The sequence below is a fragment of the Gorilla gorilla genome, chromosome 5 (assembly GCF_029281585.2).
Source record: "Gorilla gorilla gorilla isolate KB3781 chromosome 5, NHGRI_mGorGor1-v2.1_pri, whole genome shotgun sequence".
Classification (NCBI taxonomy): Eukaryota; Metazoa; Chordata; class Mammalia; order Primates; family Hominidae; genus Gorilla; species Gorilla gorilla.
Window position 1 is genome coordinate 175589493 of NC_073229.2, and position 22249 is coordinate 175611741.

The 22249-nt window shown below is 40.5% G+C and overlaps 1 protein-coding gene across 3 annotated transcripts in view; it reads right to left on the reverse strand.

The window, feature by feature from the left end:
• RMND1 (required for meiotic nuclear division 1 homolog) overlaps positions 1–22249 on the reverse strand; it is a 46240-nt gene that overhangs the window by 16247 nt on the left and 7744 nt on the right. For all 3 annotated transcript variants that reach the window (XR_004070686.3, XR_004070687.3, XM_031012267.3), the window contains exons 3-9: positions 15812–15920; positions 12530–12605; positions 9500–9539; positions 6840–6940; positions 2873–2979; positions 1889–1953; positions 592–668 (exon numbers count right to left, since the gene is read on the reverse strand). Coding sequence is in view for 1 of the 3 variants with exons in the window: in XM_031012267.3 (XP_030868127.1) it covers positions 592–668; positions 1889–1953; positions 2873–2979; positions 6840–6940; positions 9500–9539; positions 12530–12605; positions 15812–15920 (575 nt within the window). In the remaining 2 variants the exon portion in view is untranslated. The remainder of the gene's footprint in view (positions 1–591; positions 669–1888; positions 1954–2872; positions 2980–6839; positions 6941–9499; positions 9540–12529; positions 12606–15811; positions 15921–22249) is intronic.

Sequence of the window (22249 nt, forward strand, 5' to 3'; positions counted from 1 at the left end):
AAAGAACACCTACTGTGCTCCTTAATGTGGGTTTAATGTAGATGAATCGTGATCTCTTTTGCACATGCGTGATTTCTTTCAGTACAGTCTTTATTTTTTTTTTTTTATTTTTTTTTTTTTGAGACAGAGTCTCGCTCTGTCGCCCAGGCTGGAGTGCAGTGGCGCGATCTCGGCTCACTGCAAGCTCCGCCTCCTGGGTTCACGCCATTCTCCTGCCTCAGCCTCCCGAGTAGCTGGGACTACAGGCGCCCGCCACCACGCCCGGCTAATTTTTAGTATTTTTAGTAGAGACGGGGTTTCACCATGTTAGCCAGGATGGTCTCAATCTCCTGACCTCGTGATCCACCCGCCTCGGCCTCCCAAAGTGCTGGGCTTACAGGCGTGAGCCACCGCGCCCGGCCTCAGTACAGTCTTAACACAGCCCAACTACTTCTAATGGGTAAGAGTTCTCCCTGCTTATAATCAATGAAATGAAAACAGCTACAGTTCCCATAAAGGTGTAAATGTTTGCTCTTCACCACAGAACTATGGGAATGTTTTCTTGAGATTGTTAAATATATGAAATATTTTATTTAGAGAGAAAACTTTTACCTTAGAGCAAAGAGTTCACCGATTTTCTGCATAACTTCTTCATGAGATAGTTTCACTTTCTTCCCAGCTTTTAAAGCCTAGTTGAGAGGGAATCGGAAAACCCAAAAAACCATGTATCTCTCTTTCTAATAAGCATTAGGTCAACAGGGCAAAATCTGAAGCGGCATAATTTGGATCCTATGTAAATATTTTTTAGGATGGCTGTCTCCCAGATTAATGTCTTAACTCACCTTGAAATTTCATAATTTTATTAGGTAGAAATTGTATATTCTCTTTTTTCATTTCCCTTCTCATCAGCATTTCGAATGATATATACATTCCTAATCTCTTAGTAGAAAAGCAGGGCCTCCTTTCCGAAGTATAATTAGATTACTCTTTCACAATAAAGACACAGTTAATTACAATATGATGATTTTTAATGTATACTGAAATTTTAATATAACTTTATATGTATTTTTCATACCACTATTTTTCTCATAATTTAGCAAAACACTTTCTTAAATCAGGAAAAGTGGTCATAATTTCCATTCTCAGAGAAAAACATTTCACTTTTTTATTTAATTCAGTTACATTAAAAATACTGCAACTGACGGGCATGGTGGCTCGTGGCCTGTAATGCTAGAACTTTGGGAGGCCGAGGCGGGAGGATCACTTGAGCCCAGGAGTTCGAGACCAGCCTGGGCAACATGGCCAGACCCCATTTCAATTATATTAATATTAAAAAAAAAAATACTGCACCAACAGAGGAAACAATTTGAAGTTTTAAAAAGTAAAAAGTAATCAATATGAAGTTTCTTAATTTGTCATTTTATATGTAACTGGGAGTTCTTAAGTTTACTGTAGTTTTCTTATTGTTTATAATAATGTTGTTGTACTCCTAAACAATCGGCCCTCTATAAGTTCTGCAACTGCAGATTCAACCAACTGCAAATTGACAATATTTTGAGAAAAAAGAATGGTTGCTTCTGTACCAAACATGTACAAACTGTTTTTTCTTGTTATTATTTCCTAAACAATACAGTATAACAACTATTTACATAGTATTTATATTATATTAGGTATTTTAGGTAATCTAGAGATGGTTGAAAGTATACATGAGGATATGCATAGGTTATATGCAAATATATACCATTTTATATCAGGGATTTGGACACTGGTAGATTCTGGTATCCAGTGGGGTCTTGGAACAAATCTCCCATGGATACTGATGGATGGCTATATATTGTTATATTGGGAAATTCATATTTTTTCCATATAAAAATCAATCCTTGAATAAGCATAAAATTGATATAATTACCTCAGGAATTGACTGAATAGATTCAATAAATTTATCCAGTGATGCTTCCCAAATTGCCAGTTTTACTGGGAAAAAAATTAATAATGGAACATTTCTTTATCATCATATTCACATGTATATAAAATACATAATTGCACAGCATCTTCACTACTATTTCAGTAATAGTTTAAGAAAAAGTACTAAAACCTTGAAAATATAATTTAAGAATAGTTAATTATCATAAAGGACAGAATTAAAGTGGATAGAGGAAACTGAATCGCTTTCCATGCCCTATTGGAAGACCAAAGCTACATTTAGTAGAACTCTTGATTTTCTAGTATTACATCTTGGAAACTGAGGAGGGTAGGGTACACCTTGATACCATGGGTAGCTCTGCAGATAGGGCGCGACTAAGACTTCCCTGGCCTCCCCTTCACTCCTCAGGACTAAGAGTAAACCTCAGAAATCTCTGAAGCCCCTCAGAGTGGGATGGACAAGACGCTGCAGCAGCCACCTAAGGTAGACTGCTGGCAAAAGAAATTCTTAAAGAACTTGTATAGTTTTATTCGGGGCGTGGATCTTTCAGAACAAACTTACAGCCACTGTGACTCTGGGTCCCATTCCTATGAAACACTAGAGTATGTTTTTCTACACTGGGACCTGTGCCCAGTCACACAAGGCTGGGCTTCTCTGTCTGGATTAGAGACTATCTAAGAATAACAATCGCATAGAGAGAAGAGAAAAAAACAAAGGCTAATATAATCATCATCTAAAAAATACTTTTGGAGAGGTTAAGTTTTATTAATACAATTAATAAGGAATGAGTAACTTCAGCACAGTACTATCTTTTATACTAGATATTTTTTCTGATGGAGGGGAAAAAAGGAAAAGGAATGCTAAGCCTTTGTTGAGTATTCTGAAAATATACCAAAATCGTGACTATTTAAACTTCCCTCAATGAAATGACAACTGTAGTACCCTATCCCATAAGCAGTAGTAACTTACCAGAAAGGCATAGAGCATTGGAGAAAGCAAACTTCTCTAGAATGGCATCATCTAAATCCAGCTCTGAATTTAACTTGATTTCCCCCCTGTGAAGTTTTGACTGTCCCCTGTGAAAAGCAAAAAGATAATACCTTCTAAATCTTAAAAAGCACTTTAACTTTTCCTTTGAAAAAGACACCATATCATCTTTCTGGAGGTCATTTTGACAATTTGTATCAAGAGTGTTACAAACGTTCTCATATCCTTTGGTCCAGGTAATTCCCTTTCTAGGAGTTTATCCTAAGGAAATAATCTAAGATGCAAAGAAAAATTTGTATACAAGAAAACTTTTTTTTTTTTTTTTTGAGACAGTCTCACTCTGCCGCCCAGGCTAGAGTGCAGTGGTGCGATCTCAGCTCACTGCAACCTCAGTCTCCTAGGTTCAAGCGATTCTCCTGCCTCAGCCTCCCTAGTAGCTGGGATTACAGGCATGCGCAACCACGCCCAGCTATTTTTTTGTATTTTTAATAGAGATAGAGTTTCACCATGTTGGCCAGGCTGGTCTTGAATTCCTGACCTCAAATGATCCACCCACCTCGGCCTCCCAAAGTGGTGCGATTACAGGCGTGAGCCACCTTGCCCAGCTGAAAACTTTTAAAAAAATGGTCAGTGTTGGCTGGGCACGGTGGCTCACGCCTGTAACCCCAGCACTCAGGAGGCCGAGGCAGGTGGATCACGAGGTCAGGAGATCGAGACCATCCTGGCTAACATGGTGAAACCCCGTCTCTACTCAAAACACACAAAAAATTAGCCGGGTGTGGTGGCAGGCACCTGTAGTCCCAGCTACTCGGGAGGCTGAGGCAGGAGAATGGCGTAAACCCGGGAGGCGGAGCTTGCAGTAAGCCGAAATCACGCCACTGCACTCCAGCCTGGGAGATTGAGCAAGACTCTGTCTCCAAAAAAAAAAAAAAAAAAAAAAGGTCAGTGTTTAAGAGTAAAAAATTAGGAAAGAAACCAAATGTTCAGTAGGGGTTGGCTCAGTAATAGTCACTCCACACAAGAAAAACTTAAAAGTGTGTTTTGGAAAGATAGTTAATAAAAAGGAGAACGTTCACAGTAAATTTCTATGTGAAAAAATGCTGCATATAAAACTATATATGGAGTATAATCTAAAATCACACTGACATGATGGGGTTGGGGAGGGAGGCAAGGAAGTTGTGAAAAATGAATATGTGACTGTGGAGAATCCTAGACAGGGGACAGGGGAAGAGGGGAATGTGTGAATATAAACATCACAAGCAAATGGAAAAAAGACAGGGTAAACCTTCACAAAAGATGTCAGATAAGAAGTGACGGCCAAAGGGAGGGGGATAAGGGGCCTGATGGAGGGCTGAGAGGCGGCATCTGCTATGACAGCCTCAGATGGAGGAAGGAAAGCAAAGACAGCAGTCACAAGAGGTTTTTTTTTTTGTTTTTTTTTTTTTTTGAGATGGAGTCTTGCTCTGTCACCCAGACTGGAGTGTAGTGGCGTGATCTTCGCTCACTGCAACCTCCGCCTCCTGGGTTCAAGCGATTCTCCTGCCTCAGCCTCCTGAGTAGCTGGGATTACAGGAGTGCACCACCACATCCAGCTAATTTTTATATTTGTAGTACAGACAGGGCTTCACCATGTTGGCCAGGCTGGTCTTGAACTCCTGACCTCAAGTGATCTGCCCACCTTGGCCTCTCAAAGTGTTGGGATTACAGGCATGAGCCACTGTGCTTGGTCACAAGAGGCTTTATGAGTAAACTGGGCCCATGCCACAGAGCTGAGCAGATCCCTGGAATCATGGCAGGACTCACATAATAACCATGTAGGTGGCAGCCAGGACAGTCTTTCCGACGAAACAAAATAACTGACTCTGGGATCCTAAGCACTGAGGATTTTACTCCTCACAGACTGTACAGTAACGTGTGTGTGTGTGTGTGGATAAGCGTATACACACACACACACACAAGGGTCTAGCAGTAGTTTGATATGGAAGTATTTGGTTGGTGCAAAAGTAATCGCGGTTTTTGCCATTTTAATGTAAACCTAATAGAACACAGAAAGGGGATTCACAGGAGCCGTATCTGCAGGCCAAGGGCTGAGTAACTACTAAAGATAATAAAACTACGGGCTGCTCATTTGCTGTCTCTCTCAGGTTTATATCCTTACCTCTGACCGCAGCCACCACTGGGCTTAGGCTGACTGACAGTCAGGTGCCCTTTGGCAAGACAGGATTCAATAAATCTCATCTGAAAGCCAGTTAGCTGCAATTATAGGGTTTTCCCCAGGATTAAATGAAATAATACATGGAAGGCACTTACTTAGAAAACCGTGACTGGCCCTATTGGTGGTGAGCGCTGATTACTCAGCTCTTATCCCCATCTGGTCTTTCTATAGCTAGTCTCTGTCTCTCTTCCAAGTCTTCCCAAAGCTCTGTTTTTAACGCTTTTTTTGTTTGTTTGTTTGTGTTTTTTTGAGACAGAGTCTCACTCTGTTGCACAGGCTGGAGTGCAGTGGTGCGATCTCAGGTCATGGCAACCTCCGCCTCCCAAGTAGCTGGGATCACAGACGCTCGCCACTATGCCCGGGTAATTTTTATATTTTTAGTAGAGATGGGGTTTCACCATGTTGGCCAGGCTGTCTTGAACTCCTGACTCAGGTGATCCTCCCACCCTGGCCTCCCAAAGTGCTGAGATTACAGGTGTGAGCCACCAAATCTGGCCAACACCACCTTTCTTAAGAACCTGCAGAGACTCATATTTCACTAGACAGGTAACTCCATGAGGAAAAAGACACTACCATCTTGTTCATACTGCCTCTGTCTCGGCCCTAACATCTCTTCATTTTTTCCCTCTGGCTGAGTCAGGAAAATCAGCTAGTCTGTTGCCTACCCATTTATCTTAGTGAAACTGGTACACCAGGTCCCACTTCTTCCAGCACCCACACTTCTACAAGTGGGTCTCTTAGATTGACCCCTCACTATACTTCCTTTTCATACCCCCCACCCCCCAAAATCAATAGGAAAAAACTGGATTAAGAGAAGAATTTACTGGAATAATTGGATAGGTTCATTTGATAAATGCATACTATTTTATTGGATTAGGCTGATTAGAAACTTAACATTTCCATTTTGGGGCTATACTACTGACTTGTTTTAACTTGTGGATAGCCTGAGAAGTTCAAAAAATTATGTTTATCTTCTAATATTTATTATATGGTTTAGACTTTGTATTTGTACCAGTAATCTTTTTCTTCTTTTTTTTTGAGACGGAGTTTCACTCTTGTCACCCTGGCTGGAGTGCAATGGCGTGATCTTGCCTCACTGCAACCTCCGCCTCCCAGGTTCAAGCAATTCTCCTGTCTCAGCCTCCCGAGTAGCTGGGATTACAAGCACCCGCCACCATAACCAGCTAATTTTTGTATTTTTTAGTAGAGATGGGGTTTCACCATGTTGGCCAGGCTGGTCCTGAACTCCTGACCTCAGGTAATCCACCTGCCTCAGCCTCCCAAAGTGCTGGGATTACAGGTGTGAGCTACCACGCCTGGCCACTTTTTTCTTAAAATGAAGTTTCCAGGCCAGGTCCAGTGGCTCACGCCTGTAATCCCAGCACTTTGAGAGGCTGAAGCGGGCGGATCACGAGGTCGAGATCCAGACCATCCTGGCCAACATGGTGAAACCCTGTCTCTACTAAAAATACAAAAAGTTAGCTGGGTGTGGTGGTGCACACCTGTAGTCCCACTTACTCAGGAGGCTGAGGCAGGAGAATTGCTTGAACCCGGGAGGCAGAGGTTGCAGTGAGCCGAGATTGCACCACTGCACTCCATCCTGGGCGACAGAGCGAGACTCCGTCTCAAAAAAAAAAAAAAAAGTTTCCATATGCATAATAATTTGTCTCCTCTATTGCTTTACCTAATTTATTCCAAGTGCCCCTTTCATAAATTTGATGAAAAGTTGCTTACTCTATTTTTATGTAGTTAAGCTCTTCATTTTCCCAGTGTACCAGTGCGATTTCATAGGGCTGAATTTCATGTTTTTCTAGAACTTTCATCACATGCTTCATCTAGAAGAAAAGATTAATCTGAAATCATAACTGACTCCCTCAGTTCAAGTATGTTATGATTTTAATGCTTATAACAGTCTTCATTACACTTACAGGCATTATTTCTGTTGCATGTTTTTAAGGAAAAGGCAAATCAAATCCATTGTGATATTAAAGTAATCAGGATGACACGTTCATTTGTTTTTACATTTGGAAAACACAGATGAGAATGGAGAAGAAAATCAAGGTTATCATTATCCCACAACCCAAGGAAAATCACTAGTAATATTATAAATTGTATTCTTTAAATCTCTTTAATAATCCCAGCATTTTGGGAGGCAGAGGCGGGTGGATCCTTGAGCTCAAAAGTTCAAGACCAGCCTGGGCAACGTGGCAAAATCCTGTCTCTACAAAAAAATACAAAAATTATCTGGGTGTGGTGGTGTACACCTGTAGTCCCAGCTACCTGAGAGGCTGGCTTGAGCCTGGGAGGTGGAGGTTGCAGTGAGCCAATGTCAGCCTGTGTGACAGAGCAAGACCCTATCTCAAAAAAAAATAAATAAATAAAAAATAAAAAGTAAAGCCCAACATACTAATAAAAAATTAAGCCACACAGGTGTGGGAGGTGATCATCTCTTTCTCTCTTCTGTACTGAAATCCTAATCCCCAGAGGCAACCATGATTAAACTTGGTGCATATCCTTCCAGACTTTTTATGTGTATATATGTACCTATTTATGCTGTTTTATGTAAAATAGGATCATATTATGCACATGACATTTTCAACACTATTTTCCTTTACAGACGAACTCCAATTTATTTAACCAACCTAGGTGTGTCCTCCATGGGGAATTTTTTCTACTCTCCATTACAATGTTGCAATGTGCCACACTTGTGCAAAGGTCTTCATGGCCTTGTGGGAATACTTCTTTAGGAATTGCTAGATCAAAAGATATGCGGACTTACACAATATGTATATATGTAACAGACAGGGTCTCACCTTGTCACCCAGGCTGGAGTGCAGTGATGCAATCATAGCTCATTGCAGCCTCAAACTCCTGGGTTTGAGCGATCCTCCTGCCTCAGCCTCCCAAGTAGCTGGGACTACAGGCACACACTACCACACCTGGCTAACTTCTAAAAACTTTTTGTAGAGATGGGATCTCACTGTGTTGTTCAGGCTGGTCTGGAACTCCTGAGCTTAAGTGATCCTCCCACCCCAGACTCCCAAAGTGATACGATTACAGGTGTGAGTTACCACACCTGGCCCACACTTATAATATTGCTAGCCTGCTCTCCAAAGTAGTTTTTCCAAATGTAGAATCTCAACATTTATGAAACTACTGTTAAGAAATGGGGTTTATCAGCCTTTTACATCTTTGCAACTTCAAATAGCCAACTTGTATTTTCTTATATTTATTGGTCATTTATATTTTCTTTTCTCCAAGTTCCCTTCCCGACCACCTACTGTGTGTGTTTCCTTTTCGTAAAATTGGGATTGTATAAAGCATGTTTTTTAACCAGTTCTGAGATTATATTGGTTATATTTTGTAACCCGCTTTTTTCTTTTTTTTTTTTTTTGTGGAAGACAAGAGTATCCCTCTGTCTCCCAGGCTGGAGTGCAATGGTCTGATCTTGGCTCACTGCAACCTCTGCCTCCAAGGTTTAAGCGATTCTTGTGCCTCAGCTACCCAAGTAGCTGGGGTTACAGGTGTGCACCACCACGCCCAGCTAATTTTTGTATTTTTAGTAGACATGGGGTTCACCATGTTGGCCAGGCTGGTCTCGAACTCCTGGCCTCAAGATATCTGCCTGCCTTGGCCTCCCAAAGTGCTGGGATTACAGGCGTGAGCCACCATGCCTGGCCGTATAATCTGCTCTTTTAATGTAACTGTATTATATATATAGGCAATCTCCCAGAAATAGATTTTTTTTTACATGATTTCTAAGGGGATCTATAGTATATCTGTAGTATATGGATGTATTTAACAAACTATTATTGTGTATTTTGTAATTTCTAATTTTTGCCATTATAAATATTGCTCTGATGAACATTTTTGTACAAAAACCATCATGAATAGTTATGATTATTTCCTTTGGATAAATTTCTAGGTGTAAAATTACTGGGTTAAATATAAAGCTTTAATGTAGATTACCAATTTGCCTCTAAAATGGTTGTATTAAACAAATCTTGATTTGGATCTTGAAAAAATTATTTCCCATAAGTAGTAAGTTCTAGACTACTTGACCTAAAAGAACACTCAATGCAACCAGCTTCCAATTAACTGCATACATTTTGTATAGTACAACATGCAAAGTCTACAGTACTTCTGTCTGCAGTATAGTTAGGATGGTTCTGATTCTCCACAAATTAGTGTGTGTCTAGAGAAAGGTAAAAGCAGGAAATCTTAACCCAAAATACAATATATTTTGGAAGATGAAACAAAGTATCATGTAATGCAGAGCAAATAAGTTGTGCATTATCTATTAATTTCCCTTCTAATGTTTCAGTTTGTGCTAATTAACAATTCATTCTCACAAAACTAAATTTTTATATTTTCACATTTTTATTTACACTTACAGTTTTGTCTTTCACATTCCAAAACACAGCAGCTCCTTCCCTGATTTAAAAAAATAAAAGAAACAACTAAGATACAGATGGAATACATTCTTTAGGGTCGTATATAAAACCATGTAGCTTCTAGAATGTATACAGGATGCGATTTTTCAAAATATGATGTACTTACTAATTTGATATTATGGTCCTTAGGTGAACTTGCTACAATAAGAGCTAAAATAAAATTCTTGATAAAACCTGACCTCCTCAAAATTTATGATTTCTCACATGGTTTGCCAAACAAATAGCCATTATTGTAATACTATATAACTTCACGTATGTAGACTCTTTCATACCTGGTTCAATTCTGATCCACAGAAATCAGAATAAGGAAATTTTTTGAGACCTTGTCTTAGCTCTCATTAGGCAGACTCTACTATGTGCAAGGAATAAAGGGCTATGCCTGGATTGTTGTGGAATAAAGAGATGGTGGTTAATTTAAGCATCAGATGGTTAAAGGCCTCTATGGAATAATGCTCCCCACGCTCACAGTGCTTGGAACAGAACTACAGTGACACCACAGGAGGCCCTCTGAATCCGATTATGGCTTTAACATTATTTAAGGTCTAAAACCACGAATGCATTTGCTTTGATTTCTGAAGTTTGACGTGTTGAAGCTGTTTCAGGTAGTAAATAAAAACAGGAGCTATAGCTCAGGGTCAGTGCACTGGAGGAAGGAAAGGAGGAAATAAAAGAAAGGTAAAAATATTAATGACTCCACGTTATTCTTGAAACATTTCTTAAGTAAAGTACTTAGTATATGTGTGGGTCCATGCTTAGTATTTGTGATAGAAACATAAGTATGATTTCATTCCTATCCTCAATCTAGAAAAGACTGGGACTGACACTTAGACCACCAATTACAATAGTGTGTGATCAGTGCCACAAGAGTATGCAGAGTATACCATGAGATGTACACCAGAGGGACCCCTTTGCTAAAGGACTAGCAGAGGCAGCCAAATGAGAAAACAAGAGGAGACAACATAGCAGAGGGGACACACAGGCTCAGAGAGGAGGTGGGAGGGAGCAGAGCAACATCTCAGAATAAACAGCCAGTAGCTGCATGGCTGCAGATGTGGTCAAGCAGTAGGCAAGCAGGTTAAAGAGGCAAGCAGGGGACAATCCAGAAGGGAACTTTATGCAGTGATAGAGAATTTGTTCATAGTCTGTGGAAATTTAGGCAGGAGAGTGTAGTGGTCAGAAATGGCCACTGAAGAATGACCCTGCTTACAATAGACAAACCGACTGGTGGTGGGTGAGCAGGCAGGCAGGGAGACAATAAGCTGTTACAATAGGCAGGGATAAGGTTTCAGGATACAGATTTGAGAGGTATTTCAAGCCACAGCCACAGTATCAGTTCAGAGAATCCCTTCCAGGCAGAAGAGAGGTCTGGTGAACTGCGTATTCCTCCATCCAGAGGAATGCACTGTGCTGTGCAATGTGGTACTCAGAGGCCACATGTGGCTATTGAGTGCTTGAAACATGCCTGGTGCAAACTGAGATGTGCTGTAAGTGTAAGTGTACAATACACAGCAAAATTCAAAGACTTAGTATGAAAAGTGAAAAAATATTATTAATTACATGTTGAAATGATAATATTTTAGATATGCTGGGTTGAATAAAATACATTGTTAAATTAATTTCATGTTAATATGTTAAGAAACATACTTGTGTTGTTCAAAATTAATTTTATCTTTTTAAAAATATTTAAAATGTGGTTACTGGAAAATGTATCATTACATATGAGGCTTGCATTATATTTCTTTTTTTTTTTTTCTTTGAGGCAGAGTCTCACTCTGTCACTAGGCTGGAGTGCAATGGCACGATCTCAGCTGACCACAACCATCGCCTCCCGCGTTCAAGTGAATCTCCTGCCTCAGCCTCCTGAGTAGCTGGGATTACAGGCACCCTCCACCATGCGCCTGGCTAATTTTTTGTATTTTTAGTAGAGACAGGGTTTCACTATGTTGGCCAGGCTGGTCTCAAACTCCTGACCTTGTGATCTGCCTGCCTCAGCCTCCCAAAGTGCTGGGATTACAGGCATAAGCCACCGTGCCCAGCCGAGGCTTGCATTGTATTTCTGCTGGACAGTGCTGATGTAGAGTCCCTCAGAAATCTAAATTCCTCACTCGGAACAACAGGGATGCTATTATTCTACTTGAATTAAATGTTGGAATCTTGATTCTCTCTAAAGATGGGGTCAAAAGGAAGGCAGGCATTGAAAGGAAAAAAGAACTTCCACTTTTCATCAACTATAAGGATTATGACCACAAGAACTTTACTCAACTTTGGATTCCTACAGATGGTCCATGTGCTTCTGTTCTGTCACGTATTAGTCTCATGACTATGGGTAACTCACTTAATCCCTATGACCCTCAGTTTCCTCAGCTGCAAAATAGGAGTAACAGACCTTCATCGAGTGTGCTGAGGATAAATGAGATTATTTCACACGGTTCTATCATGTTATCATTCCCAGGCAGCTACTGTGGAGTATTTAGTATTGAGTCGGCCTTTAGATAAAAGGAATAAGTGTGTATGTGAGTCTCCTAGTCTAAAACCTCTGGAGAGGTAAGCTAAAACTTTAAAGAACTACCAAAGGGGAAGGGAGAAAAAAAAGAAAATGGCAAGAAGAGACAGCAGGGAGGTAGCGGGAGTTTCCCTGGGGCAGGAGTCTGACAAGGGGCACTAAAGATGAATGGGAAATTGGCTGCTTTCCAGAAATTTAGTCCATGAAAATCTGAATTTACAAAGAAAGACACCCCGGGGAAGATCATTCACTTGTTTGAAATATTCTTTACTTTATAAGAGGGTTTACCAGAGAATTCCTAAAAGTGACAAACTCTCCTAGATTAAATAAGAATTAAATGATAAATTTAAATCACAAATACATTTTGAACACATTTACTGTTAAGAAAGGTATGCCTGCACCTTTAAAGACCACAATTACTTGACCCAAACCCATCATCACCTAATGGGGTTTCTTTCCTGTCTTACCTGAAGAAGAATATTGTTCCAGGATCACCTTCTTTTGCAGAATTTTCCACACCCATCACCAAAATATTTGCTGCATCTGTGATTTAAAATAAACGAACAAAAAAGCTATGTCAAGGTAACACAAGGTGTAAGAGTCACCTATAAACACTGTAATAAAGTACTTAAGATCATTTCTTTATATACCATGGAGTGCTCTGTAACACAATCACCATCTTTCCACTAAGGCCTCTGAAAGGATTTAATATATAAAAATGCAAATACGACCACCAAAAAAATGATCAGCAATTACTTTTATAAAACATTCAACAACCTGTGATATTAATATTAGAGCTCATTCATGCCCATTTTGATTCAATAATCACTAGTCCAGATAATTAATAAAGTCTTAGGTTCCATACAACTAAGTGTCAAGAATTAAACTTTCTACAAAATTAAAAATAAAAATTGAAGAAGTATTAATATATTCTCTTCCTATAAATACCATTTCATTAATAATGCAATTTTAACATTCCCAAACTACTCCTTCTGCTGAATTTTAAAGTATAAAAAGTAGGGCAATAGAAAATACACAGAAATAAAGATACTGACCACTTCAAAACATATGTGATTTCAAGGTTAATCACTACAGGGGCTACCACTGCAGCCACCTGCAACTATTTAAAAAAAAAAAGTGTTTTTTTTGTTTTTTTTTTTTTGAGACAGGGTCTTGCTCTGTCTCCCAGGCTGAAGCGCAGTGCCATGATCTCAGCTCAATGCAGCCTCAACCTCCTGAACTCAAGGGACCACCCCCCCACCCACCTCAGCCTCCCAAGTAGCTTAGACTACAGGCATGTGCCACCGCACCTGGCTAAGTTTTTGTTTATGTTTTGTAGAGATGAGGTCTCACTATGTTGCCCAGGCTGGTCGTGAACTCCTGAGCTCAAGCCATCTGCCTGCCTTGGCCTCCCAAAGTGCATTACAGGCATGAGCCATGGGACCTGGCCTAAGTATTGTTAAACATATACTAATATACCAATATTCATCATAAGAAGTTGCTTTACATATTAGTATAGTGATATTTATCATAAGCATATATTCCATAATGTAAATTACAACCAATGTTAATATATCAATTAATAAATATACTATTAATTTGCAAAAGGTTGTATGTCTTGACGGAATTAACATAAAATTAGGATCCTCAAAGCTTCAGAAATTTCTGGTAAAGGTTGGGTGATGGGCAATTCAGACACAGACCAAAACTGTTATTTTTTTTCTTTTGTAAATTGTTAATTACTACATCCTACATAGGACAGAGTTTGCGTACGCAGCCAAAAGCAAAATAAAATCGACTGAAACAATCCAGGGCAGTGAAGCCTGCAATTCTGTGAAGCACAGACCACACAGCTGGCAGCCTTCAGCATCAGCCAACAATACCTCCAGGCAAATTTTCATACCAAGGGGCTCTAGACATAGCTCTGTCTTTCTAAGTCAACTATGCTTGTTTTTGTCACCTAATCACACAAACAGTCTGTTTGGATTATCACAATGATATTTCAACTATCTTCTATGGGATTGAGTCTTAAGAATTTCCGCTGTTATAGGAAGGCTTTCAACCTTCCTATAACCTATTTTTGCTACTCTTAGGTAAATTAATAAACGTTCTGGGTATTGGGCTATCCTGAGTTTCACTGTAAAAGTTTATCAAAATGTTCTAAGTAACTTATTTATTTTTGAGACAGAGTCTCGCTCTGTCACCCAGGCTAGAGTGCAGTGGCACGATCTTGGCTCATTGCAACCTCCGCCTCCCAGGTTCAAGTGATTGTCCTGCCTCAGCCTCCTGAGTAGCTGGGATTACAGGCACGTACCACCAAGCCCAGCTAATTTTTGTATTTTTAGTAAAGGTGGGGTTTCACCATGTTGGCCAGGCTGGTCTCAAACTCCTGACCTCAGGTGATCTGCCTGTCTCAGTCTCCCAGAGTGCAGGATTACAGGTATGAGGCATCACGCCCGGCCTATTTATTTATTTTTTGAGATGGAGTCTCACTCTGTCACCCAGGTTGGAGTGCAGTGGCATGATCTCAGCTCACTGCAACCTCCACCTTCCAGGTTCAAGCAATTCTTGTGTCTCAGTCTCCCAAGTAGCTGGGACTACAGGCTCGTGCCACCATACCTGGCTAATTTTTGTATTTTTAGTAAAGATGGGGTTTCGCCATGTTGGCCAGGCTGGTCTCGAACTCCTGACCTCAAGTGATCCACCCACCTCAGCCTCCCAAAGTGCTGGGATTACAGGCCTGAGCCACCATGCCTGGCCTAAATTATTTTTAATTAATGTAAAGCAAGCCAATTCTCAAGAATCCTTCCTGATTTCACCATAAAAATCCTCAATTGAGTTCATTTTTTCTTCTTTTTCATTTTTATCTTCTAACTAATCGTTTTATTATTATTACTATTTGTATTTTTAGTAGAGACAGGGGTTTCTCTATGTTGGTCAGGCTGGTCTCGAACTCCCAACCTCAGGTGATCTGCCCGCCTCGGCCTCCCAAAGTGCTGCGATTACAGGCGTGAGCCACTGCACCCGGCTAACTAATTGTTTTAAAGTATTAGATTGAGCTGGTAAATTTTTTTTTTAAAGGCTCTCCCCATGTCTATCAACTTCATGGTTCTTCTATAAGACTAAAATAACGGGCTGGGTGTGGTGGCTCAAACCTGTAATCCCAGCACTTTGGGAGGCCGAGGCAGGAGGATCAGATGAGGTTGGGAGTTCGAGGCCAGCCTGACCAACATGGAGAAACACCATCTCTACTAAAAATACAAAAATTAGCCAGGTGTGGTGGCGCATGCCTGTAATCCTAGCTACTCCGGAGGCTGAGGCAGGAAAATCGCTTGAACCCGGGAGGTGGAAGTTGCAGTGAGCCGAGATCGCGCCATTGCACTCCAGCCTGGGCAACAAGAGTGAAACTCCATCCCAAAAAACAAACAAAAAAAACCCCACAAAAACACACACAGACACACACAAACTAAAATAACTTCTTAATGTGCTAGAAATGAAGTAGTACGACCTCTGACCACCTCAAGTAATAATGATCCTATAATCTTAATAAATCATACTGATTTTAATGAGTTCTCTGTAAATACATTTTAATTCTTTGTCATCTGTAAAAAGAGATTCAACATCCACTTTTATGATACAATCCTTTCAAAAGAAAATGAATTGCAAACAAATACATACTTAAGATAGTATCATAGGAAAATTATCCAATACATTTTAACATACTTGGCCCCAGGTTCAAGAAGAAGTACCTCTAGGCAAGCTTGTTACTTCAACATATCCGTGGGAGGCCAGATCTTGAGACAGATTTCCCAGATGATACTCATCTGCCGTTGCAAATGCTGTGCAGTGCATTAGGTCCTGTTCCAGGGAAATGAGCATAACATTGGTTACCAAGAGGCTGAAGCATCTGTGATGACTGCTGAGCACCCTATTGGACTCCCTTCTGCAAAGCTAGAACTCCAGAATTTTCTTCAGACATCTCCAAGGGTGATACAAGGGATGGGATGAAGATGAAGAGGATGAAGTTACTGGGAGGCAAATTTCAGCTCAATCTTGAAAAGAACTTGCTCCCTCCCGCCAGGCAAAAAGATGGAATGGATTATTCTGAAAGGGAAGCCACACTCAACTGGTAGTGTCTCAAGCACAGACTGAATGCAAAATAGAGATGATTAAGGCATCACATGGGTGACTGGATGGAATGATAGTTAAGTCTCTCCAACCCTGAGTTTCCATGACTCTTTTTCAAAGCAACATTGGTATTTGAGGTCATTTCCTAATTTGTAACTACTCTTGTGCAGGCAGATTCCTTTAAATCCCCAAAGGAATTACAGTATTTTTACACTGGTTAACATTTAACAAAAAGGTCTGTAAATCTGAGCATGTGTCTTGGTTTGGTTAGTACTTTGGCTCATGCCCCATCTTGCCTTTGCAGACATGAGGAAAGTCATCTTGTGTCTATATAAAATACAGATGGTAAGCACTATGGCTCAATGCTGTGTTTTTTCAAACTGTAGGTCACAACACATTAGTGAGTTCTGATACCAATTTCGTGGGCCCAAAACAGCTTTTTTAATAAAACTAAATTGAAAATATTACAGTGCATTATTCATAGGAAATGCTATTTTATGAAGTTTTCTGTCACTTACATGTATCTATGTATCTACTCTAGGTCGCTATGTATGTAAAATGTTAAATATATTTCTCACTATAAGATGTGGTCAATAAAGTTTGAAAGCTATTGGCATAAGAGTTAAGATTTTAGGCACAGAAGTTGGTTACATTTTTAAAAGAGTATCAGAATAACAATAATGCCCACTTTATGGGGTTGTTGTGAAGTTTAAATAAGCTAATAAACAAAGTGCTCAGGACTGTGGCTAACACAACTGTTCAGTAGTTGTTAGATTCTAGTTGGCCAAAACAAGTTTATGAGTCACTAAATCAACATTTATTCTTAGGATTTACTCCTCTCAGCTCCCCAATTCTTTCCCATTCTGTATATTCCTGGTATGAAATTCTAGAGAAGTATATATTAATTCATTCCTTCCTCCCACCTCCATTCTGTATCTCCTGGCTCTTTCTCATGAAATGGCCTGACCCCATTTGCCCTTCCTCAATCTGTTCCACAGCTCTGATGCGTGGTTTAAAGGCAGAGGAATAACAGAGAACCTGAGGATCCATGCAAACTGAAAAATCCAAAATCAATAAAGTATCTACTCATAAACAAAATGAGACTAATCCAATTAGAAAAAAAGTCAGACAAGCTGAAATTACTGGGGAATGTGGGGATAAATGGATGTAGTACCCTAATTATGAGCAGATAACTGCTAATTCCTTCCAAATTAGCTAATTCCCATAGTCACATATGAAAGTAGGAACACGGCGATATACAAATAAAAATGTATCAGGAGTTACCAGAGTACAGGGAACAGGCACGTGCTTAAGGTTTAGACCTGTGAGCACTAGTTCTTTTTAAGGCTTCATGGAGTTAAAACTAGCTGATGTGCGATGTGTGTAAAGATTCGGCCAGCTGAAAGAAAGGAATCCTAGCAAGGGGCATCAGGTGAGACATCAGGTAGGCTCCACTCTGCAAGACCTGGCAAATTCACTCAAGCTTGCTAGGTGAAATCACAGTACATTAGGTTGGATGTCAGAATTACTTCTGTGATGGCTACAGCTCATGTGATTAGTTTGGGCTGAAGTGGGAAGAGCAAGAGGCACAAAAAGGAGATAAGCAGGTCACAAGCTAGTCCACTGAAGGATCTTCCTGTAGCTGTACTGAAAATGGCAGAGGCTGTCTCTTTCGCTAGAATCGGAGTTGTAAACTGGCAGCTCGGAGAACCACCCAACTCAAGAGTTGACCTACATCACGTTTCTAAAATTCAAATTGACTTGTCAACAATAAACTGAGAGATTTCACACAAAATCCAGATTTCCATCATCTTCTGACCGAGTGGAAGATCTGGCTATAATAATGGACTAGGATAGAGTAGGGGGGCCCAGGGTCTCCAGCCCACACTGTCCCTGCCTCTCCCTGTTGTCTCACGTCTGCTTCACCATCATGTGCTACTGGCCAAGCCCATCTGCACTAAGAATGTGTACTACCTTTTTTTTTTTTCCAAAAAAAAAAAAATACCTTGGCAAGGCCCAATGACTCATGTCTGTAATCCCAGAACTTTGGGAGGCTGAGGCGGGTGGATCACTTGAGGTCAGGAGTTCGAGACGAGCCTGGTCAACGTGGTGAAACCCTGGCTCTATTAAAAATACAAAAATTAGCCAGGCGTGGTGGCACACACCTGTAATCCCAGCTACTTGGGAGGCTGAGGCAGGAGAATCCCTTGAATCCAGGAGGCCGAGGTTGCAGTGAGCCAAAATTGCACCACTGCACTCTAGCCTGGGCGACACAGCAAGACTCCGTCTCAAACAAAACCAAAACCAAAACAAAACTTTATGTTCCTTTATTGGAGCAAGATTCTAGATTGATATACAGTGATGTATTAACTAAACAGAGACCTGTGCAGAAATTACATACTATCTATGTAGACAGGTTGTTATACTTTGCCTATTGATGGAATAGTTCCATTTATCAAGTTTTATACATCAAAAAGCTTTGAATTTCACCAGGCTCTCCATTAATTCACCTCTGAAAAAGTGGCATTTAATTTCAGCTACTATAGTTTACAGCATAAAAAGCTTATGCATTAGAGTGCTTCTCCACACAATGGCATGTTGCAGACAGAGCTGAGTCCATTATCCCACCCGGATTTACATTTGAGAGCTTTATACCAGACAGCCAGGACAAAATTACTCCTAACCAACACAGACTTCTTACTCTCAGAGCCTATCTTCTTGGCTATATTTTATAGTGCCAGTGAAGACATGCTGGCAACTGTCCCATATACAGCTTGGCATTAGAGAGTACAAGGTCTGTTAACGGCGGTGGCAGGCATTATTATTTTATTCTGTTTTTTACTTTATTATTATTATATTTTTGAGACAGTTTCACTCTTGTTGCCCAGGCTGGAGTGCAATGGTGCAATCTTGGCTCATCACAACCTCTGCCTCCCCGGTTCAAGCGATTCTCCTGCTGCAGCCTCTCGAGTTGCTGGGATCACAGGCATGCGCCACCACGCCCGGCTAATTTTTGTATTTTTAGTAGAGACAGGGTTTCTCCATGTTGGTCAGGCTGGCCTCAAACTCCCGACCTCATCTGATCCTCCCGCCTCGGCCTCCCACAGTGCTGGGATTACAGGCATCAGTGACCGCGCCCGGCCTATTATTTTTTGAGACGGAGTCTTTCTCAGTCGCCCAGGCGTGAGGGCAGTGGTGCGATCTCAGCTCACTGCAACCTCCACCCCCTGGATTCAAGTGATTATCCCGCCTCAACCTCCCGAGTAGCTAGAATTACAGGCATGCACCACCATACCTGGCTAATTTTTGTATTTTTAGTAGAGACGGTGTTTCTTCATGTTGGCCAGGCTGTTCTCAAACTCCTGACCTCTGGTAATCTGCCCACCTCGGCCTCAAAGTGCTGGGATTACAGGCGTGAGCCACCATGCCCAGCCAGGCACTATTATTTTAAATCAAGGTAAAAGGTCAGTTTTAAAAACTGCCACTTGGAGATAAAAATAAAAGGCTCAATATATTCAGAACTGAGTTTTGGGCAACCTGGTATCCCAAATTATGTGAATATTCAGACACTAACAGCAAATTGAGAATGTGTACTATTTTCAACTCTCAAGGACAGGACAAGTCAATCACTATTTTTATGAGAAAATATATTCTAAGCTCCAAATAGATTATGAATAAATCTTTAAACACAATCTGTTTTCACTTGGCCATCCTAAGGATCTTTGTTGTAGGTTTTCCAGACTGTCAACTGTCCCCTTTCCTTCTCTTGGGATCTCCCATTTAGTTTTGCTCAAAGTTCTATCCAATGTCACTCAGCTTATATGGTTTGCTACACTACTTTCTGTATTCTCCTTAAACTTCTTAGCTCTGAGTCTTAGTTGTGGGTTTCTTCTATTAATAGATGAACTTGACGTTTTAGACACTTGGTTTTGGTTTTGTTTTCTTTGCTTTTTTTATTTTAGCCTATTTGGTAAAAGGAAAGAGAATCATGGAATGTCTTGTCTGCTTTTTTTTCTTTATTAAAGATGCTGTTGTTTTCTGAGCAGCTTTCATTTTTATACATCTTTTTCTGGATTTTTACAGTGAATCCTTATTAAGCATTAGCTACATATATATGTAAAGCATATTTTGGGTTTCAGGATGGGGATCTACACATTGCTGTTAAATAGATGTGTCAAACCAACCTATAATAGTTATGAGATTCAGGGCTTTTCTACTTCAAAATGTTTTAAAAAACCCAAAAAGCAAAAACCCCAAACCACTGTATTTTAGTATGTTTTGTTTTTCTGGCCAAAGAAGACATGTTCCAGCAGATGGGGCTAGAAATCTACATATGATTCTTGTTTTAGGAGCATCGCATGCTCTGATCAGAACATTTTTTAAAAAACTGTACTTTCATTTACACTGTATTACCGAAGAAAATTAGTGTGTTACAGCAATGTTGCTTCTATAGTGATATAATACATTTACATTTGGTCTTTGTCCTTGGTTCTCAGTACAGACTCCTAAAAACCCCTGTAATTTTCTAAGTGACAGGGGCATTTTTGGTTGTAGTATTTGCTCTTTGCCTTCAGTTACTAACACAGAGCTTCTAAAAATCCCTTGGAATTTCATGAGTGATGGGAACATCTTTTGTTTTAATGAGGTGACTCTCAGTGGGTCCTGGACAGCTTCAGGATGGGGGGTGGTTACCAGAAAGACCAAACTTTGATTAGAAGCTTAGAACTTTCAGCCTCACCCTTAACTTCTGGTGGACGGAGAGGGGCTGGAGATTGAGTTAATCATTAATCATGGCTTACACAATGAAACCTCCATTAAAAACACCCAGATGATGGAGTCTGGAGAACTCCTGGGTTGATCTGCATCCATGTGCCAGGAGGGTGACACAGCCCAGTTCTATGAGGAACAGAAGCTCCTAAGTTCCAGGCCCTTCTTGACTTCACTCTGTGCACCTCTACATCTGGTTGTTCATTTGCATACTTTATATAAAAAACCCAGTAAACGTAAATAAAGTGATTCCCTGAGTTCTGTGGGCCATTCTAGCAAATAATCAAACCTGAAGAGGGGGTGGTGGTCATAGAGCTGGTTGGTCAGAAGCACAGGTGTCAACTGGGAGGGCAGTCTTGTGGGGCTGAGCTTAACTAACTGGGGACTGCACTAACTCTGGCTAGTGCTGGAATTGAACTGAATTGCAGGACACCTTGTTAGTGTCTGGAGAATTGGAGAACTGGCTGGTAGGAGGAGATAGAGGTCCCCATATATTTGATGTCAGAAGTACTGTGAGGAGATAGATCATACTAAGGAAAAATGCCTTTTCTCCTGTAACGTACTGATTGGAGATGAAAGCTATAAAAATACAGATACATTTTATGTTACCAATATTATGCTTTATCCTGTAAGTTTTTCTGACTACAACCTATAAATCATTATACACAGTACATATACACATATATGTTCACATAGCAGTAATTGCCACAAAAGCTTCACAAACCAGTATCTACCTTTATCATGAGTAATATATTCTGTTATTTTCTATTCTACTTCATTTTTCAAAAAAATGGTTAACAGTCCACCAGTGATTCTGTAACACACTGTGCTATTAGCCTGAAAACATTCTCCCTGGTGTCGGGCTCCATGCCACTCAGACCTGCCGTTCCCATCCTCTGCTGTTCTCTTCAAAGACTGGACATTAACAAGAAGCACTGCTATTATTGTTTTCTTGTTTGTTTAGTGACAGGGTCTCACTCTCTCGCCCAGGCTGGACGGAGCGAGGTGCAGTCACGACTCACTGCAGCCTGGAACCCTGGGGCTCAAGCGATCCTCCCACCTCAGCCTCTTGAGTAGCTAGGACTACAGCTGCGCACCAGCAAGCCCGGCTTCTTCTTATTTATTTTTTTTAAGTCTTTTAGAAATGGGAGTCTTGCTATGTTGCCAGGCTGGTCTTCAACTCCTGGCCTCAAGTGGTCTTTCTGTGTCAGCCTCCCAAAGCACTGAAATTATAGGCATAAGCCACTGGATCCACTATTGCTTTTAGGAATTGTAAGCCAAAGGGATGTGGG